Here is a 14,414-nt window from a genome sequence, read left to right as displayed (position 1 = left end):
CTGCTGCTGCGTGGCAGAGGAATCTGCGTGCTGCTGTTGACACTTGCTCTACTCCCCGCTCTGTGCAGGGGGAACCGCCTGTGCCGTGGCAACACACAATCCGTTAGAGACAAGAGCAGCTCCCGCGGGAGCCTCTGGGGATAGCAGACTCTCTTTCCACGGCTAGGCTGAGCACAGCAGCACCCTACCCACCCTCTAGCTTTCCCTCAACTCCCATCCCGCCTACAATTCTTTTTCCCCTCGCCTACTCCTGATTGTAGGCCGTGTGGTATTAAAGAAGCCCCATGGATGATGTTTCTGCATTCAGTTCGTTTACTGGCCGAACAGCATCAGTACTGGGTGTAAGATAATTGTCTGACCAGACAATGCACTGTAAGGAGATTTCTATTAAACATCTGTTCATCACTTCTGGAGGGTTTACTTGGAAAAGGTGCATGAGCCTATATGTTGGGTCAGGTTTGTGGTTTTTTTTTTTTTTCCTACTTTGTGCCCTTCTCCCCTCTGTCCCTACTTGTGGAATTTAGACATTTTTACTTCATCTAAATGGACCGTTCAACCTGTTACCCACTAGGCCCTCTGTTTGTCTGGGGTAGAGCAGATGTGCAGAGCATCTTTTAGAGAGAAGTTGAAGCATAAAGTCACTCCAGGACAAGGTACTTTAGAAAAGCATTTCATTAGCATGGTGAGGGGCAGCCGCCACTCGAGCAGTCGCGTCCCCCTGAGCTGGGTGGTTCTGTTCAGTACTTGGGTCATTCCCTCTCTCCCAGGCAGAGTCAGGCAGGGGGGAGTGTGCCAGTACTAAACCAAGCAGTGCAACCTGTAATTAAGCCTCTGCTGTGTTTACATGTTTCTTAATTCGTCGTCTTTTCAATGGCTGTATTTTAAAACTTGGGTTTTTTGTCTCTCCAATTAAAAAGAGCCAGCCCTGGCTGTCAAATGCTGTGCATGAGTTTGTCTGATATGGTTTATATTGCCTGGCTTGGGTCTGGTTTTGCCTTTTTTTTTCTTTTTATGGTATTAAGACATTTTTCTTTAGTGCCATACCGTGCAGTCCTCCAAACATGCTCAAGGAGTTTGTCCTGTGTTATCTTTATAAATTCTTGGTCTTTAAGCTATGTCACTGCTTAGAAACTGTGCTGGTGGAGGACCCATGTAGTTTAAAAATTAGCAAGCTAGCTCTGTTTTCTTCTATTTCCCTGACGTCAGTACTAAAATAACATGGGAAGGTTTGTACCTGCAGGGAGTTAACTGTGATCTGCTTTGCAGCAGTCGGGCTGGATGCGTACATACGTCTAAATTGTCTTGTTCTAGACAGCAGCTTAGTGATACCTTTCTGCAGAAAAATGTCCCTCTGCAGTACCTGGAACTGCACTGAATTCTGTAGTAAACATTCTCAAGGAGGATGTACCTGTTCCGTCCTTCAAGAGATAAAATTGCAGATTTCTCCACTATTAAAAACTGAGTAGCTGTGATAGATTCTAAAAGGCTTTATTTAAAAATAAGCAAAAATAACAGTGTGTCAGAATAAGGGACGTGTAGCTGCAAATCATGTGCGGGCATGTTCTTGTTGCTGCGATTGAGCAAGTAAACTTGAGAATTACGCTGGTTTAGGAGGAGGCATCGGCGGGCTGGGGAGAAGCTGTGCTGCTGTCAGGTTCTTAATGTGGCTTTTCCTCTTCCAGGCTCAAGACAAACTCAAATTCCTCTGCGTTGAAAAGGTAAGGAAGAAAAAGCCGTAAGTGGAACTTCCAGGTTCTCTGAGCGAGGGCTGCCTCTCAGAGGGAACGGCACCGAGAGAGTCCAGAGCGGAAGGTTCTTACCTTGTGTCAGTGGTTGGATGGAAAGACGTTGTCTGGTGAAGAGCATCATGTTCTTCAGGGGGCCTCCATCTGCTTTGTGGGCCAGGTGGTGAGCCTTGATTTCAGAAAGGGGGATGAACCGCTTTGTCATCCGCACAAACTGGACATCCACCTGGGAAGTGACGGGCAGCAAAGGAGCACGGTTGGAAAAGGAGAGAGCCTCTGGATGTCATATAAGATCTTTGGGGGGATAAAGCTTTTAAACTGAAGCAAATGGCTGATGTGTACAACCTTATAATGGTATGGAAGCTTCTCCCTGCTCAAGGCTAAAAGAACTTTCAGATACTTCTGGCAGGCGATTTGTTTACGTGAATCTTAGCACTGTGCACTAGCAACACACATTCATGTTGTCACAGACAATACAACATTAAGATGCGGGATGCAGCCAGCCTGTGAACAGTCACTTCCCTATAATTTAGTGTGCCTCAAAACTACAGCTCTGTTTGCTGTAGACTGAGAGTGGTACTTAAAGATGTTTGTTCTTTTTCCTAACCCAGAATTCTGCCGTGCACGGAGGTCAGCTCTGCATCCAAGTAAGATTTGAAAATTTAGGGAGATACATTTTGGTAGTCTTCTGGAAGAGGTGGGGGAAAGGTAGAGGAAAAAATCAGGATTGGATTTTCTCTTGAGAGAGAAAAAGGTGGCTAGGCCAGGACAGGAGCTTAAGAAGATACGCTGTATGATGCAAAGAGGCTTCTACCTTCACTTGGCTTGCACACAGAGCTTGAAGCAGCTGTATTTAGTTTATTACATTACCATGGACCATTTGGGGTTCTCTTTTCTGCTGGAGGAATCATAATGAGGATCCTTCTGATCAAACTGTGTGTGATCAGGGTATGCCTCCTTTACGATCTGGAGCAGAAGGGGAGAAGAATGTGAGACAAGTTAAAAACTGTTGTCAGCAAAGGGTACGAAATGCCCTTGAGCAAGCTGTGACTAGACGTAAGGAACAATCCTGGTGCAAAAATCAGTCTTGCTTTCCCTGAACTCCATTCTAATGGCGAGAGATATTTTTTTTCCTTTACATTTCTTGGGTCGACGTGCTGCATTAACACTATGGCTGTCAAAGAAGCATCATCACCTCTTTGGAGAGCAGTGTGGAAAGAGCACACGCAACAGAGGAAAACTGGGTAGATGATGATAGTCTTTGTGACAAGTTCTCCTCTTAAAAAGCTTTTCTGTGCCCTGGGTTTTTTACCACTGCCTTGCAGGCTCAGCTGACTAGAATTTAGTGAATCATTTTAATCAAAATGTGGAGCAACACTTGGCTTGGCTGGAAGCTCTGAAATGTCAGCAGGAAAACAGCAGCTTGGTTCCATTTCTCTGGGGAAAGATGCCTGAGTCAGCCCTGCTGAGATACGTACCGCTGAGCCTAGAGGCCCTGCGCTCGTTTGCTGCTCTGACTGCACAACGTTTGCACTCCTTTGGTGCTGGGACACAAATAGGGCCACAGAGCTTTTTGATGACCCATCGATTATTACTTACCCCTCTCCCCAAAACACAGAACAAGAAAGAGGCACTCACCTTGACAATGCCAACGATGCCAGGCTCTTTACAGTTACTGTGGTAGAAGAAGGCCTGCTGCCCAAGTTTCATGGCTCTCAGGAAATTCCTTGCCTGTCAGGTGTAAACATGAGACTTTGAGCTCTTTGTATCAAACTCTTGGGGTTTCATTATAAGCAGCTAGGAACAAGAACTAACAACGAGAGAGGTGTCTATGCTTCCGAGCTGCTCAGATAAGGTTTCCTACAGCTGTCATACAGATGTTTTGTGCTGCAGTGAAATTAGGTAAAAACAAAGATAAAGAGCAAGATCCTGTTGGTTGGGACGTATGTGGGAATTCAGCAGCTCAGCCACCCTCGTTCAGGGATGGCAGAAGACTTACATTATCTGTCAGCAGATAAGCAGCAGAGCAGATCATATATAGGGGGGAAGCACATATAGTAGGGGAAGCACACGTGGATTTCTTCAGCAGAGAGGCCTGGGGCAGAAAGCTGTACAGACAAGGCACAGTATGTGGGCAAGTACAGACTTGCCAAAGGTGTCAAGGGAAATAAAGGCTGGTCTAAGCTAAAGAAAAACTGGATGATTTGACAGAATATTACCCAGCCTGAATCTGCCTTTGACCTGGAGGCAGGAGTTTTGACTCCTGAAAAAATGCACCTGTAAAAACAGGCAGAGGACCTCCAAAGGAAATCCTTAGGCAAAAGGAGCCTGTGGGGAGAGCCACCTTTTTTCTAGTGCTGTTTCAGTGACTCCTGCTTTGACATGTGCTCCTTACCTGGTAGTTTCTTACTCCATCCCAAAAGGTTGTCTGATTGGGCTGAGCTTTCAGGTCATCAATGCTGAACTGCCAAATGGAATGAAAATGCAGGTTAAGTTCAGGAGGTAGTCTGATCTTTATTGTGTCACTGTCTACATTGTGCCCAAACATTTGTTCCTAGTAGCTCCTTCAATTATAGTACAAACTTGACACAATTTTTTCGGTTCCCACAGGGGCTAAAGAAAAGCCTTCACAAAGGAGGAACTCTGCAGCAGTGTAAAGGCAGAGTCTGAAATAGATGCTGCCCCTGCTACGAACAGCTGAGCATCCCAAGGACCTGACTTCCTCTTTTATTACAAGTATCAAACCCCAAGGTTGTCACCCTGGAAGAGAACGACATTATGTCTTTCTATTTCCAGGAAGACAAATGGGTTTTGAGAAGTAAAGATACAATAGTGTTAATATTGCAAACAATCAGAGTTGTCTGATCCCGTAACGCTGTGTTCAGGCACTAATGCTCTGCAGTAGTGACACTGCTTCTATACGTTGCTGAGTAAGGATGGGTGTCGGTGCTTACTTTCACATCCACTCCCTTCTCGAGCCTGCTCTCTGGTTCTGATTTCAGAAGCCAGTGACAATACGTTATCTTGCTTTCCTCCCCGCCGGAGTCAGAGTCTTTTGTCTTCTTCCAGTTCTTCCATCCTGACTTGGAACTCCCAGCTGGAGGTTTTGTGGACTTCTCTTCTTCCTCCTTATCCGGAGTCTCCTCCTCCGTTTTGGCAATTTTTGCATCAGGCTCTTTTTTATCTTAAAAGAAACAAGAAACCCCCCCCCCCCCCATTCAGATAAAACACATTTTGTTTCCAAGAAGGACTGGTGCTGAAACATTTTTAGTCATCCAAGCTGATTTCACGTACTGATATTTGACTGCAATAGAAGTTTGGTGCACCCCAGATGCTATGGGTAAGGTAGCAGCATTATGCACCACTGTTTCTGAGTATTTCTAGCTTGCATCTGAAATAAGGATTTTTTTTTTTATTTTTTTTTTTTGTGGTGTGCACCAATGTAATTGAATAGTCATAGTTAATCATAAAAAAAGCCAGGATAGACCAGATTGCTCACATGAAGTGTAGTTGAATTTTTTTTTTTAATTAATTGCTGAGAAATCAGCTGCAGGCAACAAAGTTGATTTAGGTGAGTCTGGTGAATAACCGGGAAGTTCAGTAGCAAAGCAAGCTATTTCAATTACTGCAGTAGCTGGAAACCTTAGATTAAGCCTCCACTGTGCTACCTGTTCAGAGGGTGTCTAGATCCATGTTTGTCCAGGACCCAGACAGCAAAATACAGTTAATAAGAGGTTAAAGGGTAGGAAGGTGGTTATTTGCTGGAGTCAATTAAGCAGATGAGTGGCATGGATGAGCCAACTGTGCAATTTCTTCATCTTATGCTTTAAACACCACATAACGGTGCCTCAAGTGCAAGGTTTTGTTTTTTTGTTTTTCTGCAGATGGTACCACATCAGCTTCCTGCCACGACACTGGGTACACTCTGACTGACCATTTCTGGCACATAGGATGTGAAAGTCCTTCATAAATGGTTACATTTCTTAACCACTTTGTGCTGAGAATACATGATGGTCCCTATCATATCTCTAGCAGACTTGTGTCAGTCACACATGGGTGCTCAGCCCATTTTTACAGAGGAAATGCTGTCTGTGAGGCCTGTGGCTCTGAAAGACAGACGGTTAAGATGACTGTACTTTCGCTATAGCTTGGAACCTCAAGTGAGAGATGCTAAATTAGTTTGGATGTCAGCACAGACCTGCTACTGCTCCTTTGTCTCTCTTTCTGCTCGGCCAAGGCATCCCTGGTCTCTTTGAATTATCTTCTCGTCACTGAGAAGCACCTGCTGAATGAGAGAAGAAGAAAGAATTACTGCTTATTCAGGCAAGCTGACAAAAGCGGAGATATCCGAGACAGAGAATGGTAAAAGCCGTACAGTAAGTGGAGAGTAAATCAATCTGCTTCCTTGAGCTCAGCCGTTTCCTCTATCAGTGCAATGCTGGCCCTGGCTGAGGACCACACCCCGGCGCTGGAGGCGGCAGGCCGGCCACAGCCGGGCTCTGAGGGCCGCTGGCTCCTCTCCACAGCGGCGCAGCTGCTGGAGAAGGGTCCCGAAGGTGCTCGGCCGAAGCGTGGCCCCTCTCTGCCATGCAAGAGGGGCTGTGCCTTTGGCAAAGGGAGAACAGCTTGCCTCCAGAGCTCACCCCGGCCTCGCACCGGGGCTGTCCGGCTCAGCTCGCTGCTCGCACAGATTCTGCACGCCAAGTCCCTTCGGGAAAGGGAGCGAGTTGGCGGGTCCAACCCTTGCCCCCTCCTGCCAGCAGCCCGTTAGAAGTTATTTGGCTCTGAGCTGGCCTCCTTCTGCCAGAGCGGGCGGCATCAACTTTTCCACCTTCTGTGCCAAGCTGCTCCCCTCCCTCCCTCCCTCCCGCCCCCCACCCCAGGCTCCCCCTCACCTCGCACCGGGGTGAAGGATGCTCTCGCCTGGCCCAAACCTCGGCGCAGGAGGAGGAAACAGGCCGCCCCCCGCCCGCCTGCAGTCGGAAGTGGGTGACCGTTATGCAAAACCGAAGGCATGGCCTGTAGACTCGCCTCCTTCCCCGCAGCCACCGCGCCGACGGGACTACAGCTCCCAGCCTGCCCCGCCGGCTCCCGGCCGGCCCCGCCACGCTTTGGCGAGCAGCCCCCGCCATGGCTTGGCGAGTAGCCCCCGGCGCGGTGGCCCGGCTGCTGCTGCGGCGGCCGGCGGGGCGGCGAGGGATCGCCTCCTGCATCGACCGTAAGGCTCGGCGGGGGGGGCGGGTCGGGGCCGAGCCGGCCGCGGGGATCCCCCCCTCGCTCCCCGCTGCCGGGGTTGGGGGGGGGCGGCCTCGGAGGGAGCCGGACAGCAGGTCGGTGAGCGGGGAGGGAGGTGGCCCCGCTCCTGCACCGACACCCCGCAGCGCGGGACGGTGCCCAGCCGCCACGGAAAGCTCCGTCCCCTTCCCCTCTACCTTCGGTGGGTCTCCGCGGGTTTTCAGGCTTGGCTGGGAATCAACCAGTATCTCGGAAAGGCCGGGTAAAGCGCGGCGGAGGGTTCACTCCATCGGTAGGTCTGGGTTGTCCTGTGATCGAAGTCATCATCCGGTGGCGGAGCGTGGGCTCTGGTTACCGGGATAACAGCTGGGTGCGAGCCGGACTCCTCCTACAGCACTGCCAGACCCTTCCCGGGCCAGTCGCTCCCCTGGTTAAATGTGACGGCGCTTGGGATCGAAGCGGCGGCATCCCCGTGAATTTTAGGAGAGGGACTGGCAAAACAACGTCAGATCTCCGTGCAAAGAGAGCAGGAGGTTTCAAATGCAGGATCTAAGTAAAACTTAAGATGCTGTTTCCAAAGGGCTGCGTTGAGCAGAGATAGCTGGGACCTTGGGTTTGTTTTGTCCTAAGGAAGCCCCTTCCCAAAGCCTTCTATCAGCACAGTTTGTATGGCCCCGAGGACCAGAGAGACGGTCTCTGCAGCAGAGACCCTGAACTGTTTGTGTGAGTTAAGGGACACTTTGAAATTGTTTGGGGTATAGAAGAGGTGGTGGTGCTTGCTTTCCCACAAGAGACACGTATTCTGACCTCTTCCTGCTTTTCTAGCCTCCGCCGGCCTGACTGAGGAGCAGAAGGAATTCCAAAAAGTTGCCCTTGATTTTGCTTCCAAGGAGATGGCTCCTCACATGGCTGAGTGGGATGAAAAGGTATGACAGCCTCGGAAGGGCTGTACTGCTCACCTTTTCCTCCCTTAGGGCGTTCTGATCCTTGGGTCTCATCAGAGGGGTTCCTGCAATAGCCCCTCGGTGCTGTCATGCCATCTGTAGTGATTTTCTTTGAAGCTGCTGCTGTAGCTGGGGTGGGAAGCCATCAGGAATTCCTTGAAGCTTTCCTAGCCAGGCAATTCCATCACCTGAAAACCTGAATTTACTCCAGAAGATGGTATATATCTGTCTTAGTAGCTGGCTCTTCTTTAACCCACCCGATTAACTTAAACTCTGCAGGACTTTGGGACTGGAACTTAAATTCTGCAGGAGTTTGGGACTGGACTAGAGAGAATATTGAGATGGAATATTGAGCTTGAATTGACCATGAATATTCACTTCTGATGTCTCTGCCTGTCCCAATAGGAAATATTCCCCGTGGAAACAATGCGGAAGGCAGCCCAGCTAGGATTCGGTGGGATCTACGTGAAACCAGACGTCGGTGGCTCTGGATTGTCACGACTTGATACCTCCATAATCTTTGAAGCTTTATCAACAGGATGTACCAGCACCACTGCTTATATGAGCATCCACAAGTGAGTGTGTCTGGGGAGCGGTGGGTGGTGTTGGCCTGGCTGAAGAACACTTGTGTGTGCTCTAAGTCCAGCTGGAAACAGCTCCCTTGGTGCTGCTTATTTGTTAAAGTTGGGACCCCAAGCAGACACATCCCCGTGGGGATCTCTCGATGACAGTAAACAAATGGGCTACAAAAACTGAGATGCCACCAAGAAGTAACTTTAGCTTTGTGGCATGCAAGGTGGGATTAAGTTCTGGATTTTGTTCCCTGCTCTTCCACTTAAGCTGTCTATAGATAGTAACCTGCCTGGAAAAAGCCTTTGTGCTTTGGTCCTACTGTGACAGAGCCCAGAGGCGCCAGCTGGACAGGCATGCTCAGTGACAGCTCCCTTCGGCGCAGTGACAATGACTCCTGCTTCCAGGGGCAGTTTTCTGAAGAGACAGCAGGGCTTAGCGCTGAGGGGAACACTGTGGCTATTAAATAGGAACCTGCTGTCCCCCGAGGCAGTGAGTCTGTGGTGAATGGAAGGCAATCTTCTTCCTCCTGGCTTTGCTGGCACCTGATTTTGTTCTGTTTTGAGGTGGAGCAGGCTTTCAAGCCTCGGTGCTTTTGGCTGAACCCCACGGAGCTTTGTTCTTCTGTTCAGCCAGGGATGCTCTGGTATGAGCCGCCTTCCTGTTCACTTTTGTAACGCTGCTCCTTCTCTCCTGCTCCAGCATGTGTGTTTGGATGATCGACACCTTTGGCAGTGAGGAACAGAGGCGCAGGTTCTGCCCATCGCTCTGTAGCATGGAAAAATTTGCTTCTTACTGCCTGACTGAGCCAGGTGAGCATCCTCAACCAAGAAATCTCCTCCTCCCTTCCCTCACTCCTAGCATGGTTTAACTGGACATTGCACGGAGGCGGAGGTGAAAAGTTTCTTTTCGTGTTCCTTTGGGCAATCACCAGGAAGTTGGGAAGGGGCAGGTGATGATTGCCGAGATGCTTGTGGTACAAACCTGAGCGTCGTTCGGGTAGGATCCCCGGGAGAGTTTGGATCTGCTGCTTCACTGGCTGCTTCCTCACCTCTCCAACAGGAAGCGGAAGTGATGCAGCTTCCCTGCTGACCTCAGCTCAGAGGAAAGGGGACACCTACGTCCTGAACGGCTCCAAGGTACCTCTTTGCTCCTCCTAAAGCTGCTGGATGGCACTGCACGCGCAAGAGGGCCTGGCTCTCACCGTCCTTTCCATTTCCTACTGCTCTGTGTATTCTGCCAAGGTGGAATGTGCTCTGCAGAGCATTCACCAGGGCTTAGCATGGTCGGGTCCCTAAATACCTCCTGGCCATGGGGTCTTTTCCCCTCCATCTCTGTACCCCAGCTGCTGCTGTGGGCTCAGGGTTAGCATACAAAACCCACCCCTTTCTTCTTGTGCCCTTCTGCAGGCCTTCATCAGCGGGGGAGGCGACACCGACGTCTATGTGGTCATGTGTCGCACAGGAGGCCCAGGCCCCAAGGGCATCTCCTGCCTGGTGCTGGAGAAGGGGACACCAGGGCTCAGCTTTGGCAAGAAAGAGAAGAAGGTAAGAGGCTTGGTTTTTCACTTCGTGTGTGCTTGAGGGAAGTGCAGGACAGAGACGAGCTCATCTGTGCAAAGCATTAGGGATCTCTTCTAGGTGGGACCGGAGTCCCGGCTTGGTGTGTTTTTTCCAAGCCAAGTCCAGCTTTGGTGAAGTTTGCACAATACCTGTCCCTGTGGTAAGTGAAGGATTTTAATCTGGGGAACATCAGGGTTGGTTGGATCTGTGCCTCTTCTCAAATACCTGCATTCCAGTTTCCAACTCAGCACACTGAGGCCAAACCACGTAGGCCACAGGCGCTCTGCGGCAGCTTGGGAATGAAACCGAGGCGTTGAGAGCGGGCTGGGCAGCTCTGGGCCGGGAGCTGGAGGTGTGCTGCACCTCAGGCAGCCTGGAAGGTGCTCTGCTTTTCCCAGGTGGGCTGGAATTCCCAGCCGACTCGGGCTGTGATCTTCGAGGACTGCGTTGTTCCTGTTGGCAACCGGCTGGGAGCTGAAGGGCAGGGCTTCAGCATTGCCATGAAGGGGCTGAACGGAGGCAGGATAAACATTGGTAAGAAAGGCAGCGGGGAGCCGAGGGAGGAGGGCAGGATCGTCTTGTTGCCCGTCTCCATTAGCTTCGTGTTCACTCTGTGTCCTTGGCTTCTCCCACCAGCTTCTTGTTCATTAGGAGCTGCTCATGCCTCTGTTCTTCTGGCTCAGGAACATCTCACTGTCCGGAAACAGTTTGGGGAACCCCTAGCAAACAATCAGGTAACCTCTCCATCGACCTGCGCTCCCAGAGCTGTGCTCTTTCTGATCCTGGCTGAACAAGCAGCCAGAGGTCCCATCGCTCTGCAGAGTCTTCCCTGGAGCGGGCAGGGACAGGCTTTTCCCAAGGAAGAAAGCATGGCAGGCCTGAGACCTGCCTGAGGGCAGTGGGGATGTGGTTCAGGCCCTTCCAAAGGCGCTGACCTCGTTTTCCCTCTGGCGCTGCCCGCTGGCAGTACCTGCAGTTCGGGCTGGCGGAGATGGCGACGCGCCTGGTGGCAGCGCGGCTCATGGTTCGCAACGCGGCGCGGGCGCTGCAGGAGGGACGGGAGGACGCGGCCGTGCTCTGCTCCATGGCCAAGCTCTTTGCTACTGATGAATGCTTTGCGGTAGGTTACTCGAACCTCGGTCGGTGTCGTTAACTGGAAGCTTGGAGACCTCCCATCATGGTGCTCGGGATGTCAGAAAGAAGTTTGACGCTGTAGGGACCCAGACCCAAGCACGTTCATTGAGCCAGAAGCCTCAACTCAGGACCAGGATGTTTTACGAGACAGAATTCTGCACCCTGTGGAGGCTGCAGGATTAGCCTCTCCACACTTCAGGCTTCCTGGCTTCTAGTGCTTTCAGCGCTGCTTTCTAGGGGACCAAGCAGGGAGACGGGACAGGGAGAAGAGCATCTTTATTCTCAAAGGATGAGATGCATGTTGCAGGCTGATCATTGCTAGGTAACAAGTGGTCTTTCCCAGACCACTGAAAAATACATTATTGCAAAATGTCCCTGAAAAGAGAATGCAAGAAGGCAGAAAAAGAAAGGAAAAGGAAATCTGCACCTTGACGCTTCCCAGATCAGTGTCATTTAGAAGCTACCGTTATTTTCTCAGCACTCTGCATTTTTGCTGTTTGTTATGTTTTATGTCCCAAGTTGACAGAAATGGAGTCACGTTTCAGTAGAAACCAGAGCCCTGAGCAGACTCCTCGCCTGACCGACCACTAGATGGGGATCTGCCGTTTTGCTTTTTGCATCAGTAGCACCATAGAAATGCAGCAAAAATTGCCTCAGTAAAGCGTTTCCGAGGTATTTCCGTGCTGTCACGTTCACATAAATGCAGCGTTACTGTGAAACAGCACTTAGGTAACATGATAGCACTGAGAGCAGCACTGATGGGGACTGAGAGCACCCTGCTGTCACACCAGGCTTTAAGAGATGAGATTAGGTGACCAGAAAAAAAAAAAAAAAAACGAGCTCAGGTTCCTGGGTTCTTACCGAGCTCCTGTGGCTGACTTGTCCCCGGCTGTCTCCTTAGATCTGTAACCAGGCTCTACAGATGCACGGGGGCTACGGCTACCTGAAGGATTATGCTGTGCAGCAGTTTGTGCGAGACATCAGAGTCCACCAGATCCTGGAAGGTAAAAGACACTACCAGTGACTTGGCAGTGAAGCCAGGAGAGAACAGCCCCTCCGGAGGCCCCTGCCTGCCTGCATGACTGATTCTTGGGTTTCAGAGCATGCTCTGAGCATGAGGTGTCCCTGGATGTCATGTGTGCGAATCCCCTGGCCAAGAGCTCTTGGGGGACTGGCGCAGTTACTGTGTATTTTAAGAGTCTTACAGGAGGGAGAGGTATCTAGTTGTCATGTTAGCGGTGCCTCTGCCCACTTTCATCCTGATACTCCTACAGACAGGTGCTGACACTTCCCAACAATTCCTTTCCTGGGATTCCAGTGTACCGTCACTCTTTTGATGTTGTGTCTCTAACAGTGTCTTGGCCTTTTCGAATCTCAGTCCGGCCTCCTAACCATTTTGTTTTCCCTCCTTTGAAATCCCTTCACCTACAGCCAGGGGACCTGATAAGGGACGTGCTCTTTCCAGTACCAAGTGGGCCTACAAACTGTCTTTCTGTGTGTTGTATATGTATTAAATAGTAAAGCAGAGAACTCAGATATTTGTGTATATCCAGTTCTGCTTGACGCCTGGTGCCCGCATCTTCTCAATGCCCCAGTAAAAAGAAGCACCAGCATCTCCCACTCTGAAGCCTTTCCCAAGCAGTGTGCTGGCACTTGGCAGTTGTATTTTGGCCCAGCACCTCCTAAATGCCGCCTCAGTTGGTGGGAAGACCTTTTCTGTGCTATAGACTGCAGATCAGGGAAGAATTCTTTTAGCCTATATTGGGGGGCAAAATTGGACCATCTCTTAAGTATCTTTTGCACCCTTCTGCTGCAGGTACCAATGAGGTGATGCGGATGATTGTGGCCAGGAATCTGCTACAGGGCTGAAGCCAGGAGCTAATCTCCAGCCTTAAATCACTTCGCCTGTTACAGCTTGGACTGTTTCCCTCCCCTGTTCACCAACTCTCTCCCAGGGAGTGGAGAGGGGGATACCCCAGTGGAAAGAGTCTTTCTGCCTTATTTTGCCCGGGAGCACAGCTGGATGCCACCCACATGCTGCCACAGCTGCACTCTGTGCCTGGCAGAGCTGCAGTTTATATTGTGCAGCCTGAAGATAGAAATCACAGTTGTAAATACGAGCCTCTTGTCTCCAAATCTTAAGGATGGATGCCAAGCAGCCCATGATCTTCGGAAAGAGAAACACTAGACCTGTTGGTGATCTGTGCTGAGTCAGGACTGAAATGGGAATTCAGGCAGAGGTGCAGCCTGATCCCATGGGACTCATCCTCTAGCAGGGAAATCTTTAGGTCAAGGGAACTAGTTGCTGTGCTTAAAAACCTGTCCTGGGTGTGGACTGCACCCCTGGACACAAGTGGGCCACAAGTACCGCAGCTCTGACCACCTGCAGAGTGCAATGGCTTTTTAACTGAGGAGCAGGATGCCTCTCGTTTATCTAGCACTCCTCCTTTTCCAGCACACCTTTTCTAACGTACCGACTGCTGCTTGTTCTCCCTATTCCCACCACGTACTGGTGCTTCATCTCAAAGAAGCCTTTGCAGTATGGAGGTACAAATCAAGGAACTAAAATCCTGCACAGAAGCACTTAACTCTGTTGCCTCAAATCAGTACTCCCTGTGTACAATGTAGGGGAAGTAAAAACTGGTAAATTAAACTCTTTTTTTTGTTTTTTTCTGCTCGGATTTGGAATCAATAAAGCAATGATGGCAACTTTACGGAGTGTCAGAAGTTGTGATTGGTTGGACTCGATGATCCCAAGGGTCTTTTCCAACCTGAATGATTCTGAGTCTAATTTGCTTCAGGTATTTAACCAGAGGAGCTTTCTGAAGCAGGGGATTGCAAAAAAGTTCAGTTTCTGAGGTGGTTTTTTTTACTTACAGGGTCTCTGTTAACCTCTTGAATGAACCAGCTCCTCGTTTCTCTCAGTACATGGCAGGGAAGGGAGAGGACAGAGCGTGAGCGGCAGACGTGGGTGTTTCTCGATCTCGGGCTGGGCTAGGCGTCAAGAGGCCATCGGCAGGCCCTGAGGTCTCCTCCCTCAGCAGGGGGGCAGGTTAAACCCTCAGCGCTCACGCCTCGGGCGGGGCAGACGCCGTCCCGGGCGCCGCGGGGTGCCCTCAGGGGCAGGGCGGGAGGCGGCCTGAGGGGACAGGCGCGCCAGGCCGTTACCTCAGCGAGGCGGCGGTAGCGCCTGCCCGGCGGCGGGGTGAGGGGGCTCCCCGCGG

General features: G+C 50.6%; 2 protein-coding genes across 6 annotated transcripts; one reads left to right on the top strand and one right to left on the bottom strand.

The window, feature by feature from the left end:
- Nucleotides 1–1,472: 1,472 nt before the first annotated feature.
- On the bottom strand, nt 1,473–7,480 carry THYN1 (thymocyte nuclear protein 1). 5 transcript variants are annotated; one of them, XM_074848974.1, is made up of 8 exons: nt 7,178–7,480; nt 5,944–6,030; nt 4,700–4,929; nt 4,141–4,209; nt 3,384–3,476; nt 2,616–2,711; nt 1,821–1,971; nt 1,473–1,705 (listed from the first exon to the last, which is right to left on the bottom strand). In XM_074848974.1, the coding sequence occupies exons 2-8, from the start codon at nt 5,984–5,986 to the stop codon at nt 1,659–1,661; spliced, it is 729 nt and encodes a 242-aa protein (XP_074705075.1). In that variant the 5' UTR covers nt 5,987–6,030; nt 7,178–7,480; the 3' UTR covers nt 1,473–1,658. The 5 variants fall into 5 exon arrangements, with proteins under 5 accessions (XP_074705075.1, XP_074705076.1, XP_074705073.1 ...); XM_074848975.1 differs by having other exon boundaries at nt 5,944–6,027; XM_074848972.1 differs by lacking the exon at nt 7,178–7,480 and adding an exon at nt 6,641–6,788.
- Nucleotides 6,840–13,904, top strand: ACAD8 (acyl-CoA dehydrogenase family member 8). Its single transcript, XM_074848965.1, has 11 exons — nt 6,840–6,963; nt 7,806–7,906; nt 8,330–8,499; nt 9,197–9,306; nt 9,557–9,633; nt 9,904–10,041; nt 10,455–10,590; nt 10,693–10,790; nt 11,024–11,176; nt 12,092–12,194; nt 13,007–13,904. Exons 1-11 carry the CDS (start codon nt 6,876–6,878, stop codon nt 13,057–13,059), a joined length of 1,227 nt encoding a protein of 408 aa, XP_074705066.1. The 5' UTR covers nt 6,840–6,875; the 3' UTR covers nt 13,060–13,904.
- Nucleotides 13,905–14,414: the final 510 nt, after the last annotated feature.

The sequence above is a fragment of the Strix aluco genome, chromosome 23 (assembly GCF_031877795.1).
Source record: "Strix aluco isolate bStrAlu1 chromosome 23, bStrAlu1.hap1, whole genome shotgun sequence".
Classification (NCBI taxonomy): Eukaryota; Metazoa; Chordata; class Aves; order Strigiformes; family Strigidae; genus Strix; species Strix aluco.
The sequence above is the reverse complement of the archived record's forward strand: the minus strand, read 5'-3'. Positions and strand labels throughout refer to the sequence as shown.